This window comes from Peromyscus californicus, unplaced genomic scaffold (assembly GCF_007827085.1).
Source record: "Peromyscus californicus insignis strain IS unplaced genomic scaffold, ASM782708v3 Scaffold_19__1_contigs__length_69161282, whole genome shotgun sequence".
NCBI lineage: Eukaryota > Metazoa > Chordata > Mammalia > Rodentia > Cricetidae > Peromyscus > Peromyscus californicus.
Genome location: NW_026294491.1, coordinates 63,297,948 through 63,310,035, shown reverse-complemented (window position 1 = coordinate 63,310,035; position 12,088 = coordinate 63,297,948). Strand labels below are relative to the sequence as shown.

At 52.0% G+C, this 12,088-nt stretch overlaps 1 protein-coding gene across 2 annotated transcripts; it reads right to left on the bottom strand.

Moving 5' to 3' along the window:
• Positions 1-944: 944 nt before the first annotated feature.
• Treml2 (triggering receptor expressed on myeloid cells like 2) lies at positions 945-10,029 on the bottom strand. 2 transcript variants are annotated; one of them, XM_052743993.1, is made up of 4 exons: positions 9,348-10,029; positions 4,354-4,726; positions 3,138-3,244; positions 945-2,862 (listed from the first exon to the last, which is right to left on the bottom strand). In XM_052743993.1, exons 1-4 carry the CDS (start codon positions 9,784-9,786, stop codon positions 2,765-2,767), a joined length of 1,017 nt encoding a protein of 338 aa, XP_052599953.1. In that variant the 5' UTR covers positions 9,787-10,029; the 3' UTR covers positions 945-2,764. The 2 variants fall into 2 exon arrangements, with proteins under 2 accessions (XP_052599953.1, XP_052599954.1); XM_052743994.1 differs by having other exon boundaries at positions 4,354-4,570.
• Between the last annotated feature and the right edge of the window lie 2,059 nt (positions 10,030-12,088).

The window sequence follows — 12,088 nt, the reverse complement described above, 5'->3', positions numbered from 1 at the left end:
TTCCTCAAGGCCCTGGGCCCAGGCTATTACTAACTTTACCCAGCATATTCCTGATGTTAGACAAGGAACTATATTCCTTTTCCATACTTCAGAGCCCCAGGGAAAGCCTAGGACCAGCCAGTTCCCCACAATAGTGTTTAATCACAGCAACTGAAAAGTGCTAATACAGCCACCATCACAGAGCTGCTACATCCGTGTGTGAGCCCAGAAGGGGAGGAGACAAGGGGAGATCAGAAAAGTTGACACTTACTGTCAACTTGACACAGCCTAGAGTCTCCTGAGAAGGGAGCCTCAATTGAGGGGTTACCCTGATCAGATTGGCCTGTGGACATGTCTCTGGGGGATTGCCTTGGTTGTTAGCTGATATAGGAGGGTCCAGTCCACTGTGGGAGACACCATTCCCTTGGCAAGAGGTCCTGCTCTACAAGAAAGCTAAGGAAGGACAAGCCTGTGAACGGTGAAGCCAGCAGAATGCGTTCCTTCATGACCTCTTCTTCAGGCCCTGCTTGATTTCCTGTCCTGACTTCTTTCAAAGATGGACTGTGACCTGGAAGCATAAGCCAAATAAACCCTTTCCTCCCCAGGTTGCTTTTGGTCAGAGTGGCTGTTTTTTTAAAAAATTTTTTTGATTGGGTGTATTTGTGTGTATCTGTAATAGTTTATACGCACCATGTGTACAAGGTGCCTGAGGAGGCCAGAACGGGGCATCAGATATCTGGAACTGGAGTTACAGGCAGGTATGTGCTGCCCAGTGTGGGTGCTGGAAACTGAACCTGAGTCTTCGCAGGTTCATAAGCATGTTAACCATGGGGCCGTCTTTGCAGCCCCTGGTCAGAGCATTTCAGTCACAGCAACTGGACAAACACTGAGCGCCCCCCCCCCCCCAGTTCCTAATGAACAGCAGAACAGGAAGGAATTTCAGGAAAATAATCAAGAGACGCTCGCAGGGTCGCAGAGTCTTTATGTCATTTCACTGCATCCCACAAACACCCCTTACAGGGAGGAACCATTGTCCCCTTTCACAAGAGGGAAAACTGAGGCCCTAATAGGGTTAGTGGTTTGATCAGGATCACACAGGGACCACTGGTTCTTATGCCTGACTGTCTGTCCATCTGCCGTCCATGAAACAGGGCTGTCAGGGCCAGGAATGGAGGTGGGACGCTGGAGGTGGTGTGACTTTATCCCCCCAGATAACCACTAGGGAGGTGACTCTGCACTGATTGCTTGCTAGCCAGAGATCTGTGTGTATGTGTGGATCTGTCTGTCTGTCCTTCTTTCTCAGCCTGAGCTGTCACGCTCTACTGGAAGTTCCTCCCTTCTGTCCCCAAGCTACACCTTTGCTCTTCCTCTCTCCTCAAAGCCATCCTGGAGTGTGAACCAAGGCCCAGCTGTGTTACCCTCCTGACTGTGACGTTTGTTGTCCCATTAGGGCCCCTGACTCAGGGCTGAGGGTGTAGATGCTGCGTTTGGCTCAGGGACCTTTCAAGCCTCCATGGGCTAGTGTGCATCCCTACTAGTGAGACAGTTCAGTCCACAGTCCACAGTCCACAGCCCATAGTCCACAGTCCACAGCCCACAGTCCACAGTCCACAGCCCACAGTCCACAGCCTATAGCCTGGAGTCCACAACCCATGGCCCACAGTCCACAGCCCACAGTCCACAGCCTGTAGCTCACAGTCCACAGCCCATAGCCCATGGCTCACAGCCCTTAGCCCACAGTCATCCCTGTTCCACTCTGGACCAATGATCTAGATAGAGTGGTCAAGTCTGAGCTGTGTATAGGAAGGAGACAGAGTCAGTAGGCCATTGGACCCCAGGGGCTCCACCCCTGCCTGGAGAAGTGGTCCTGTTGCTCAACGAGGAGGGTGGCTCATAGCAGGTTCTTTGCTGCCCAGAGGCAGATTTCTCTCTCCTTTTCTCTCTGTCTGTCTCTGTCTGTCTGTTCCTCTGCCTGTATGTCTCTCTCTCTCGCTCTCCCTGTGTGTGTGTGTGTGTGTGTGTGTGTGTGTGTGTGTGTGTGTGTGTGTATCTCCCCATATCTGCATGTCCATGTGTCTCCCCATCTTTCCATCCTAGAATCTGGTATCAATTCTCTAGACCAACCCTCCATCTACTGCTGTTTTCAGCAGGGCAGCTCCATGTGGCCTTTTCTCAGAAGTGATCTTGAATGCTCCATGGCCAACCCCACTGTCTGGAGGAGGGGCCCTCTTAATGGGGCTACAGACACCCCAAGGCATAGTCTGTGCCCTCAGTCTCCTCCATGAGTTCATCACTGTAGCATGGGAGCCAGAACTGGAGTGGAGGAGTCCACATTCAGCCTTTGCAGCCATCTTGGGAAAGGCTGTTGCTGTAGCTGAAGGCTCTCGCTGGCCTGAGAGGGGCTGGCAGGCAGGAACCAAGTGACATGTGGGATCTGCAGGCTTCCGGGACAGAAGGGCCAGCAGCCACAGTCAGGGCACATCAGAAGACACGTGGCCTTGGTCAGCTCTGAGACCTCCTACTACCAATGCCTTTGTGTCCCCAGGCCTTAGTCACTGTCCCTTCTCATCCAGAACAGGACTCTAGAGACATTGGCTGCCTCGAGGGCTCATGAGTCCTGGCTCCTGTCTCCAAACATCTGGAGAAGTTTGTAGGGAACAGAGGGAAGCTGAGAACACAGTGGTCGTGGTGAAAGGAAGGCAGCTGTGCATCCTCCTGCCCCAGGGTCACTGCCTGTCTTCGGTCCTCTTCTGGCCTCTGAACCCACTGGAATCGGCTTCCCAGATCACTGAGCTATCTTAGACCAAGCAGGCTTCCACAGCGTCTCTGGTCCTTCAGGAAGGTGTATCCAGGGTTTAGCCGAGTTGCTGCCCAAGTTGTAGCCTACGACAAACAGAGAGGTGAAGAAGGGCCATGCCCTGCACTCGGTGCCCCAATGCCCCTGGGTGATCTTTGACCCTCCGGACTCTGTGTTGTTCCTTCATCCCCTTAAGGGACATGTGGGGCCACCCACAACTGGCCACCCTCCTCCTCACTGGGTGTCACTGGTCATCTTGACTGGAAACAGAGAGGGATATTCCCCAGCCAAGACTCTGTGTCACAGTCCTTAGAGTAGGGACCAGATCTCGGTCCTGGGAGCCAGGGGTGACTCTACTTACTTCCCATGTGCCTCTTCTTCCAAAACCCATAGCCCATTACCAACACCACAGGCGTAAGAAGGAATGTCAGCACCACCACCATCGCAGTGAGGTAAGTCTCCTGGGACCTGAGGAGGCAGGACAGCAGAAGAGTAAGAACCAGCAGGCATCCTCACAGCACACTCTACAGGGAGATGCTCGCTCGCTCTCTCTCTTTCTCTCCCCCTCTGTCTGTCTCTGTCTCTGTGTGTGTGTGTCTGTCTCTGTGTGTGTGTGTGTCTGTCTCTCTGTCTCTGTCTCTCTCTCAGATGTGGGACGAGAAAGGAGACACCAGAGTCCCAGGAAGTATGTCACCAGGCAGGAGGAACATCCGCACTTGATACCTCTCCTCCAGTATCCTCACATCCTTCATCAGTGAAGACAAGAGTCCCACAGAATGGCCACTGGGGCTGAAGAGATCAAGACTGTTTCCTCCACAGTGACTGAGGACGCCTCTTGCCCCCTCTGTCTTCTGTATCGGGAGCACCCCCTCCATGTGACCCTCTCCATGTGACCGCCCTCCATGTGACCCCCCTCCAGGTGACCCCCCTCCATGTGACCGCCCTCCTTGTGACTCCCTCCATGTGACCCCCTCCATGTGACCCCCTCTATGTGACCCCCCTCCATGTGACACCCTCCATGTGACCCCCCTCCATGTGTCACCCCCTCCATGTGACCCCCGGGTCTGCATTGTCCTTTGTGCTGAAGTCCTTCATGCTCCCATGCCGATGGAGAGCGGGAGGTGACATATCCCTGTCCTAGATCCCTTGACCTTGAGCGGGCATCTGACTCAAGTTGCCCAGTGGGATGGCGCTCTCGTGTGCACAGCAGAGGCTGCCTCAGGCACGGTTTGCCAGCGGACTTCCAATCTCTGTCCCACTTCCTGCCTCTTCCCAGTGTGCTGGGTAAAATGCTGGTCCTCACCTCAGGGTCTGGGGGAACCCAAAGAGAGCATCCACACTTCCCACTTCCCAACCCCTTGCCCTGGCCCTCCCCTCTCCTCTCCATCCACAGTCTTGACCCTCATCCCCATTGCCTTCTGTTGTGACCCTCCCCATTTCCCACAATTCACTGCTGAACAGCAGTGATCCTCACTGAGTTCTTGGGGGGCAATAGGAAGTGTTGGATGCAAGAGTGGCCTCTTGAGATTTGTTGGGCTCTGAAAGCTGAGGCCACTCCTGATAAAGTATCACATAACCTGTTGGGGGGTAACTGGTGCCACATCCCCGTGGTGGACAAGCCGCTGCTCAGGTGTCTGGACACGGTGGAGGTGGTCACTGGGTCAGCAGAGAAGGGTCTCGCATTGCTAGGAGACACGGTCACTGGCCGGGACTTTGTGCTCCTCCCGGGCTCTGTGAGGGCGCCACTGGTATCGGTGACACTGTAGCTTGTCACAGGGGTTGGTGCGATGGTCCCTGAGGCCAAGGTGAGGAGTCCAGATGTGAACACAGTCACGTCAGAGGTGACAGGGTTGTGAGGGCCTGAAATGGGGACCTGGCCCGTTGTGACAAATCCACTCTCCAAGGTGTTGGTTAGATGCGTGGGAGGAGTGTTTCTCTCAGTTGTGAGGGCTGAGGGACCAGAGAGGAAGAAGAATTAGATGAAGCCAGAGACTTGAGTGCCAGGGACAGAATTCATAGACCCTCAGCTGTGCGGACACTGGGGAGAACCCGCCTGTGAGTTTGGGCTTGGCCTCTGAGTGTCAGGTGTGCGTTCTTTCAGAGAGTGACAGGAAGGAGGAAGTAGACACGTGAGCAAGGGAGACCCTGGGACAATCTCTTCAGCCTCCCCTATCAGGCCTGATCCCAGAGCACAGAGCCATCTTCCTTCCTAGCCCCCAGTCACTTTCCAGGCTCTTCTCAATCAAGAGCATCAAAGAGATTGCCTTTTCAAATGACATTGATTTAGTGTGTAAGTGTGTGTGTTTGTGTGTGTGCACAGTACACACGGGGAGGTTCGGGGACAGCTTGCAGGAGTCAGTTCTGGCATTTCATCAGATGGGTCCTGGGATTTGAACCTGGGTCATCGGGCTTGATAGCAAGTGCTGTTACCCATTTGAGCCATCTCAAGCCCCCTTTGAGTTTAAGAGATATTTCTATAATATGATGCTGTAAAAAGGCAGCTGCTTAATAATGTCAGCTGGGGACCAGAATTGGGACAGAGAGGCACTAGGGTCCCAAATTCAAGAGGAAACTACAAGGAAGAGCTATGGTCAGACACCCTCCTCGGGGTTCACTAAGACACACAGGAGCAGTTCCTGCCCCCCACACCATCATTCCAAGGCTTTAGCACCAGCAGCAGCAGCCTGGGGCTGGACAGCATGTGGGAACTGCAATCAAGAGCTCTGAGTCTTGTGGGGAGCCACAGGTCCGTCTCCGCAGGAAAGACAGAGAAAGACTTCCCACCCCTCTACTAGGCATAGAAAAGACACATTCCTGAGGCCAGTGGTCACTGTGCAGGGAGGCCTGAGCCGCTGTTCACAGCAACGAACTCTGAAAATCAATGTAGGGGAGGGCAAGATGCAGGCAGAGGCCACCTTATGGCTTAGACCCCCCTTAGGACACCCCAATAACAGGGGGAGCCTTGATGGAGCAAGAGCTGGGCATGCACACGAGAGATTCTCAAAGCACTGGCAGGAAAGGACTCAGCCAGTAGCGGGGCTCCCACACCTGCCCGCTGAGTCACGCCTCTCGTGCCTTTCCTCATTCCTACTCAGCACAGCAGTGCGTGCGGGAGGAAGCATCAATAAACAGACCAAGAGGAAACCATCCCACCTCCAAAGATGAAGAGCTGTGCAGGAGAGCAGCTGCTTCCCTGCCTCAGTTGCCCTGGGCTACAAGGCCTGGTTGCTGGGGTGGTGCACGTACTGCTATTCGAGTTGTAATTGGGCTGAGGCTTAGATACTTTTTAAAAAACATTTTCCTTATTTTGGGGTGGGCACCTGGTATGAAAATGGAGATCAATGGACAACTTACAGGAGTCAGCTCTCTCCTACTACCTGGTCCCAGAGATCGAGCTCAGATCATCAGGTTTTGCATCACGTGTCTTTTCCCACTGAGCCACATGGTCATTGGCAGGGGATTTTTCCTCTCAACTGAAAACATGAGCAAAGTTGAAGCTCCCCATGATTACCCCTCTGAAGCAGAAAATGAAGATCTGGAGGGACAGCTCAGTCAGTATGTGCTTGCCATGCAAACATGAGTTCAACCCCCAGAACCCAAGCATGGTGCACATGCTTACAACCCCAGTGCAGGTGAGGCAGAGGCAGGAGAATCCCTGGGGTCACCGGCCAGATAGTCTAACCTACCGGGCAAGTTCCAGGTTAGTGACAGACCCTGTCTCAAAGAAAATAAAAGAGTGATGGATGGTACCTAGGAATCATACCTAAGGTTGTTCACTGGCTTACACACACACACACACACACACACACACACACACACACACACACACGCACGCACGCACGCACACGCACTCGCACACATATACACGCACACACACAATGATAAGAGAAGTGATGACAGAAATGTAAGTCCATTTTGTGATGGCATTCCTCCAAATGAAGACCCCAGAGTCAGTTTTCCCTTCTTCTAGGGTTGACATGGACCAGAGCAAAGTAATGAGACCCAGCCTCGCAGGTGAGGGAAAACTCTTCCTGGTTCACACCAGGGAGGATGGAGATGTGCTCAGGTCAGGGGAGAAGGACCCGGCAGGTGGCTGGTGAATTTATAATAACTGGTGACTTTCCCCTGACACTTGCTGGATCCTCACCCTTTCCTGTTCTGTAAATGTAGGGACCCCACATCTCTGCTCAGACTCTTCTCTCTTCTTTCTGTACACGAGAGAGAGATTTTTCTCTTCATTTTTCTCTTCATTTATGATGCACAGTTTTACTGAAATGTGCTGAAGACACCCCTTATCCTTTAGTGCTCCTCTCCAGCCCTAGGCAGTGACCTTTAAATGCCCGTGACTATCTTCATAGAGACACTTTCAAGTGCGCACCCCAGTGCCCTGTCACTAACACTTCAGCTGCCTGCTTCATCTCTCTACCTGGATCCCAGAATGTGCCCTCACATGAGTCAACAGGGCTCTTGATTTCCATCCAGATGAGCTCTCTTTGGGGGTTCCCTAACTCCATAAATGCTACCATCTCCCAGCTACTGAGGAATCAACATTCTTTTCCATTCTCCCCCTCGGGCAAATCTGCCCTCACTCCAAAATATACAGAAAGTCTAAAAAAGCAGAGACTAAGCACATAGATCCCCTTCTTGATACACTAACTGATCATTAGCTCTCAGTTGACCTCCTCCTTTACCACTCCCTTTTTGAGTTGTAAAAGAAAGCCTGGTGGTCACTGCCTGAGGAAAACTCTTATTTGCCTTTATGACTCTGTAAGAATTCAAGCCTGGTGACCTTGCTCTGCCAGAGGATTGCTATTGCTTGTGTTTTATAACTGAGCACCTCAGAGACTTGAGGGAACTGAGGTATAAGGAGACAGAGAGGAGGATTTTTGAAGAGAGAACTTGAGGGTGAGACAGAGAAGAGACAAGAGAACAGAAGAACTAGATGGGTAAGACTGGAGAGGAACAGACTGGATGGGAAAGAACTAGATTGAAGGGCTAGAAGAGAATACCAGAGGAACAAGATGGAAGATGAGGAAGAGTCAGATGGGGAAGAACAAGAGGAGAGAGAAGGAGATGGAGAGGAGCTGAAATGGGAAGGAACGAGATGGATGAGAACCTAGATGGGGCAGAACCAAGATGAAGGAATTAAGATAGAACTGAGAGGGGACAGCAAATATATGTAGAGACAAATCAGGCAAGAAAGAAGCTAGGCATGAGAGCAGAATAGAAGCTGTGTAGAGAGAGAATTACTCAGAATAATAAAATGTACAAACTAAAGAGTTTCATGTATGTAGATTCCTTTCTTTTCATCAAAGATCAAATTATCAGCTGGTTGTAGATTCTTCCTGGACCCTGGGAGGGGACTATCGAGGGGCTGGGCCTCCACAGTCCTTGTTAAGTGTCCAAATCCCACTTGTTCAAGCCACTGCTGTTTCCAGTCCGGCATCCAGCTTGGTCTCATTGCCTCCTCTCACACTCTCCCACTGTCTGTAAGCAGTGATGGCTGCCTTACAGAGAAGGGGCTGAAGACATGGCTCACTTGGTCAAGTGCTTGCCTTGAAAGCATGAGGACCTGGGCACACTGGTATGTGCTTTTAATCTGGGCATCAGGGAGCTATCGTAGCCCATCTGTCGTGCTCCAGGGCGGTGAGAAATCCTGTTTCAAAACCAAGGTGGACAGCTCCTAAGGAGTGACACCTGAGCTTGACCTCTGGCCTCCACATGTACACAGTACCCCCCACATACATCTACACACACATCCACAAAGTGGGGGAGCGAAGAAAGATACAACACATTTCTCTTCCTGTTGCAGTTAGAACTAGACACCGCTCTGTATCATGGAATTCAGAACCACATGACTCTCCAAACTGAAATAAAAGCATTACATTAGCCTGGTGTAGTAGTGCACACCTTTAATTCTAGCACTCAGGAGGCAGAGGCAGGGGGATCTCTGTGAGTTCCAGGCCAGCCAAGGCTACATAGTGAGACCCTGCCCCCAAATAAACAAGCAAATAAGTGCAACCGATTACTATAAAACTTACTGTTCCTTTTCTCCTAGCCCTCTCCCCCACACTTAGAGTGGACCAGCTACACCAATCCTTTTGCAGACCTTACTGAATCTCACCTCAGTGCCTATGCTCATCAGTCTCTCCCTACAGATGCCCTTCCAAGCATGAGAGAGAGCTCTCCTCACCCGGGGCCCCTGACACTGAGTAACTAGTTCACCACTGCTGTCTAGGCACATGCATCGTGCTATGCAGTGATCTGTCTGGATGAAGTGTTACTGTCTGGCATCCCCACAGGGCAGGACTGTCGCTGGTTATATTCTCCAAGCCTGTAACAGAGCCGGGCACATCCCCAGCTGGGTGAGCCTATGTTGTTCAGATAACTAAATAAAACAAAGCATGGTCCTGAGTCCCAGTCTCTCCTCTGCACAAGGACAAGGCCAGAGCCACACAAAGTTTGATAAAACTCACTTTCTTTGGAAAATGGTGATAGGAAGATGTCCATAGTGAAGAACCATTATTATACTATCCCACCCATGCCAGCTCTGGGTAGTAGGTCTGCTCACCTGGATGTACTTCCAGCTGGAAACCCACCAAGGGGTAGAGATTCCCAGCCGTGTTACGCATGCACCAGTACCGTCCGGAGTCCTGGACCCTGAGGGCCTCCATGGTGATGTAGACCACCTTGGCCTTGGCATCATCCCTTATTGAGTAGCTGGGCCCCTTCACCCAGCCCCGGGTGAAGTTCAGCTCACACTTCTTCTTCTTCACTTTGCACCAAGCCTTGCCCTCCACACGGTTCCGGAGGTTCTTGTAGGAGCACTGCACCGACAGAGACTCCCCTTCACGCTGCCGCACTTTCCGGTACACGTTCTCAATGGAGAGACCTGGGGAGATAGGACTTGCTGAGCAAGGTCTGGAGAGGAAGAAGAAGCCATCTTGAAACTGGCAGCTGGAGGCAAGGGGAGAGGAGGATGCAGCCCTGGCTTTCACGGAGATCAGCATGAGGCGAAGCGCAGCCCCGCCCTCAGGGAGTCTGACGAGGCACGCCCCACTAACAACTGGCTGCCAGTCTGATGGAGGAGACCTCAGTTCAGTGAGGAAACAACCCTACAGGAGCGTTCCACCAGATACAGTCTCTTCCTCTGGATATCATCTGGTCTTCAGCGATGCCCAGTAATTCGGAACAGACCCAGGCTCTGCCTGAGACAGATATGCAGACACAAACAGGTCTAGCTCTGGACTTGAGAGCCCAAACTACTGATGTGATGAAAAGGTCCAGTATCTAGGAAAATGATGAAGAGTTATTTCTCCTAGTAATAATGCTTCCGCCTCCTCTTTCTCTCTTCCCTCTCCACTCTCTCCTCTTGGTTTTGTATGTCATGATGGGGATCACACCCAGTGCCTCAAACATGTCAGGCAAGCACTACTGAGCCACGCCTCTACCCTCTGTTTGAATACCTTTCAAATAGCACTCTCCATGGTGCTTAATTTTTAAATATTCCAGTTTCATAAAACCCGTAGATAAAGCCTGCCACCATACACTTGAGCCCGGTCCCCACTGATGAGCCGGCTGATGGAATCCACGTTATCCACACTCTTCATCAAATGTTTTGACATGGCAACTTGACTTTGTCATCTGTAATTGTATTAGGCAAGTCCTAGCTTTCCCAGGGTGCTTGGGTCTGCAGACCATAGGCTAGACATGCCTGGTAGAGCATCTGGCCTCTGTACTCATGAGATGTGACACAAACCCGTTAACAGCATGAGGGAAGAAGATACAGAGTTTAAGGCTAACCTGGGACACCTAGTGAGTTCAGGCTAGCCGGGAAACAAAAGCCTGTCTCTAAAGAGAAAAGAGGGCTGGAAAAGAGGGCTGGGGAGAGAGTTCATGAGTGAGACTGCTGAGCATGAATGAGAGCCTGAGTTCAAATCCCAAGACTCTTGAAAAATGCCTAGCACCTGGACCCAGCGATGGGCTGGGGGGCAGGGCAAGAGGATGGCCGGGTCTGCACATGTGTGTTTAACACACACACACACACACACACACACACACACACACACACACACACACACGAGGGAGAGAGAAAGAATGAATACAAATGAATACATGAAAGCGGTCTGTGTCCTTCATAATCCAATCTGTTGAAGAAATTAGAGACAGAGGTAGCAGGATGATTCGGGGGACAGAGGGAGAGAGCAGCTACACACAAGACCCCCGAAGCCACTTGTCACCTTAGCAGAAGCTCTGAGAGTCTTCTTCCCTTGCAAAGTCAACAACAGAACAGAGCGGGCCTCTCCTATTCACCTCTGCTGAGCGGTGTTTTGAGAACAACCTTCTCCCTGCCTGCTGAGCAACAGAGGTGGGGCCACCTGGAGGAAGCCTCGAGGGGTCCTGGGTTCACTGGTGCCTTCACTTTGTCCAACAGTGAGGAGTGGGTTTGCCAACACTCACCACACCCAGGACAGAAAAGGAAGTGGTAAGTGGTTGCCTTGGCAGCCAGGAAGGCAGGAATGGGTGAGCCTCCTGCAGAGAGTAGCCCTGAGTAGGGAAAGGCCTTTGGGGATTGGTTCCCTTCAGGTCAGAGCAGAGGGACCGGATATGGCATCAGCATTCCGAGAAAAAGGGACTTCAAAGTGTGCAGACATGCTACAAGAACTCACAACAGCACCAGTCAGAACTCTCTCGACAGACAAAGGGCAAACGGGCAATTTCTGTGAGGAAATTCTCCATACCAAGGAAACCCAGCAGATAAAGGCCAATATAGAGGACACAGCTACACCCTCTGTGTGAGGCCTGGTGAGGCTCTGCCTGGGGCCAGATATTAGCATGGGACCTTCTCACTGGTCCCTGGTAAAGACCCACCAAGTCAGCCCAGTCTCCTTCCCCAACCCACAAAACATGAAGACAGTGGAGCAAGAAAAAGGCAATGGGGGGGGGGGGGGGACCAGACAGGAGGAAGTGGTCTTTCTCTTCTCAGCCCCCACCTCTCACCTGAGACACAATCCTGTAGGCACAGCAGCAGCAACATGAGAGGCCATGGCTCCATCCAGATGAACAGTCAGTCACCCAGGGAATCTAGGACCCACACTGACCCCAGGCATGTCACTTGGGTCTACCAGGAGGGATGTCAGGGTCTAAAACATACAGTTGCCTCTTTCGGGAAGTGAGGCTGTGTGGCACACAGTGCCCCAGCAGAGCCTATCACAAGTGTGGGGAGAGCGAGTGAGGGCGGGCGCTGGTTGTTTCCGCCCTCTTCCTCAGAACTTCAGGCAGGTGTGGCTGTTCCACCCTGGGGCCCCCGGG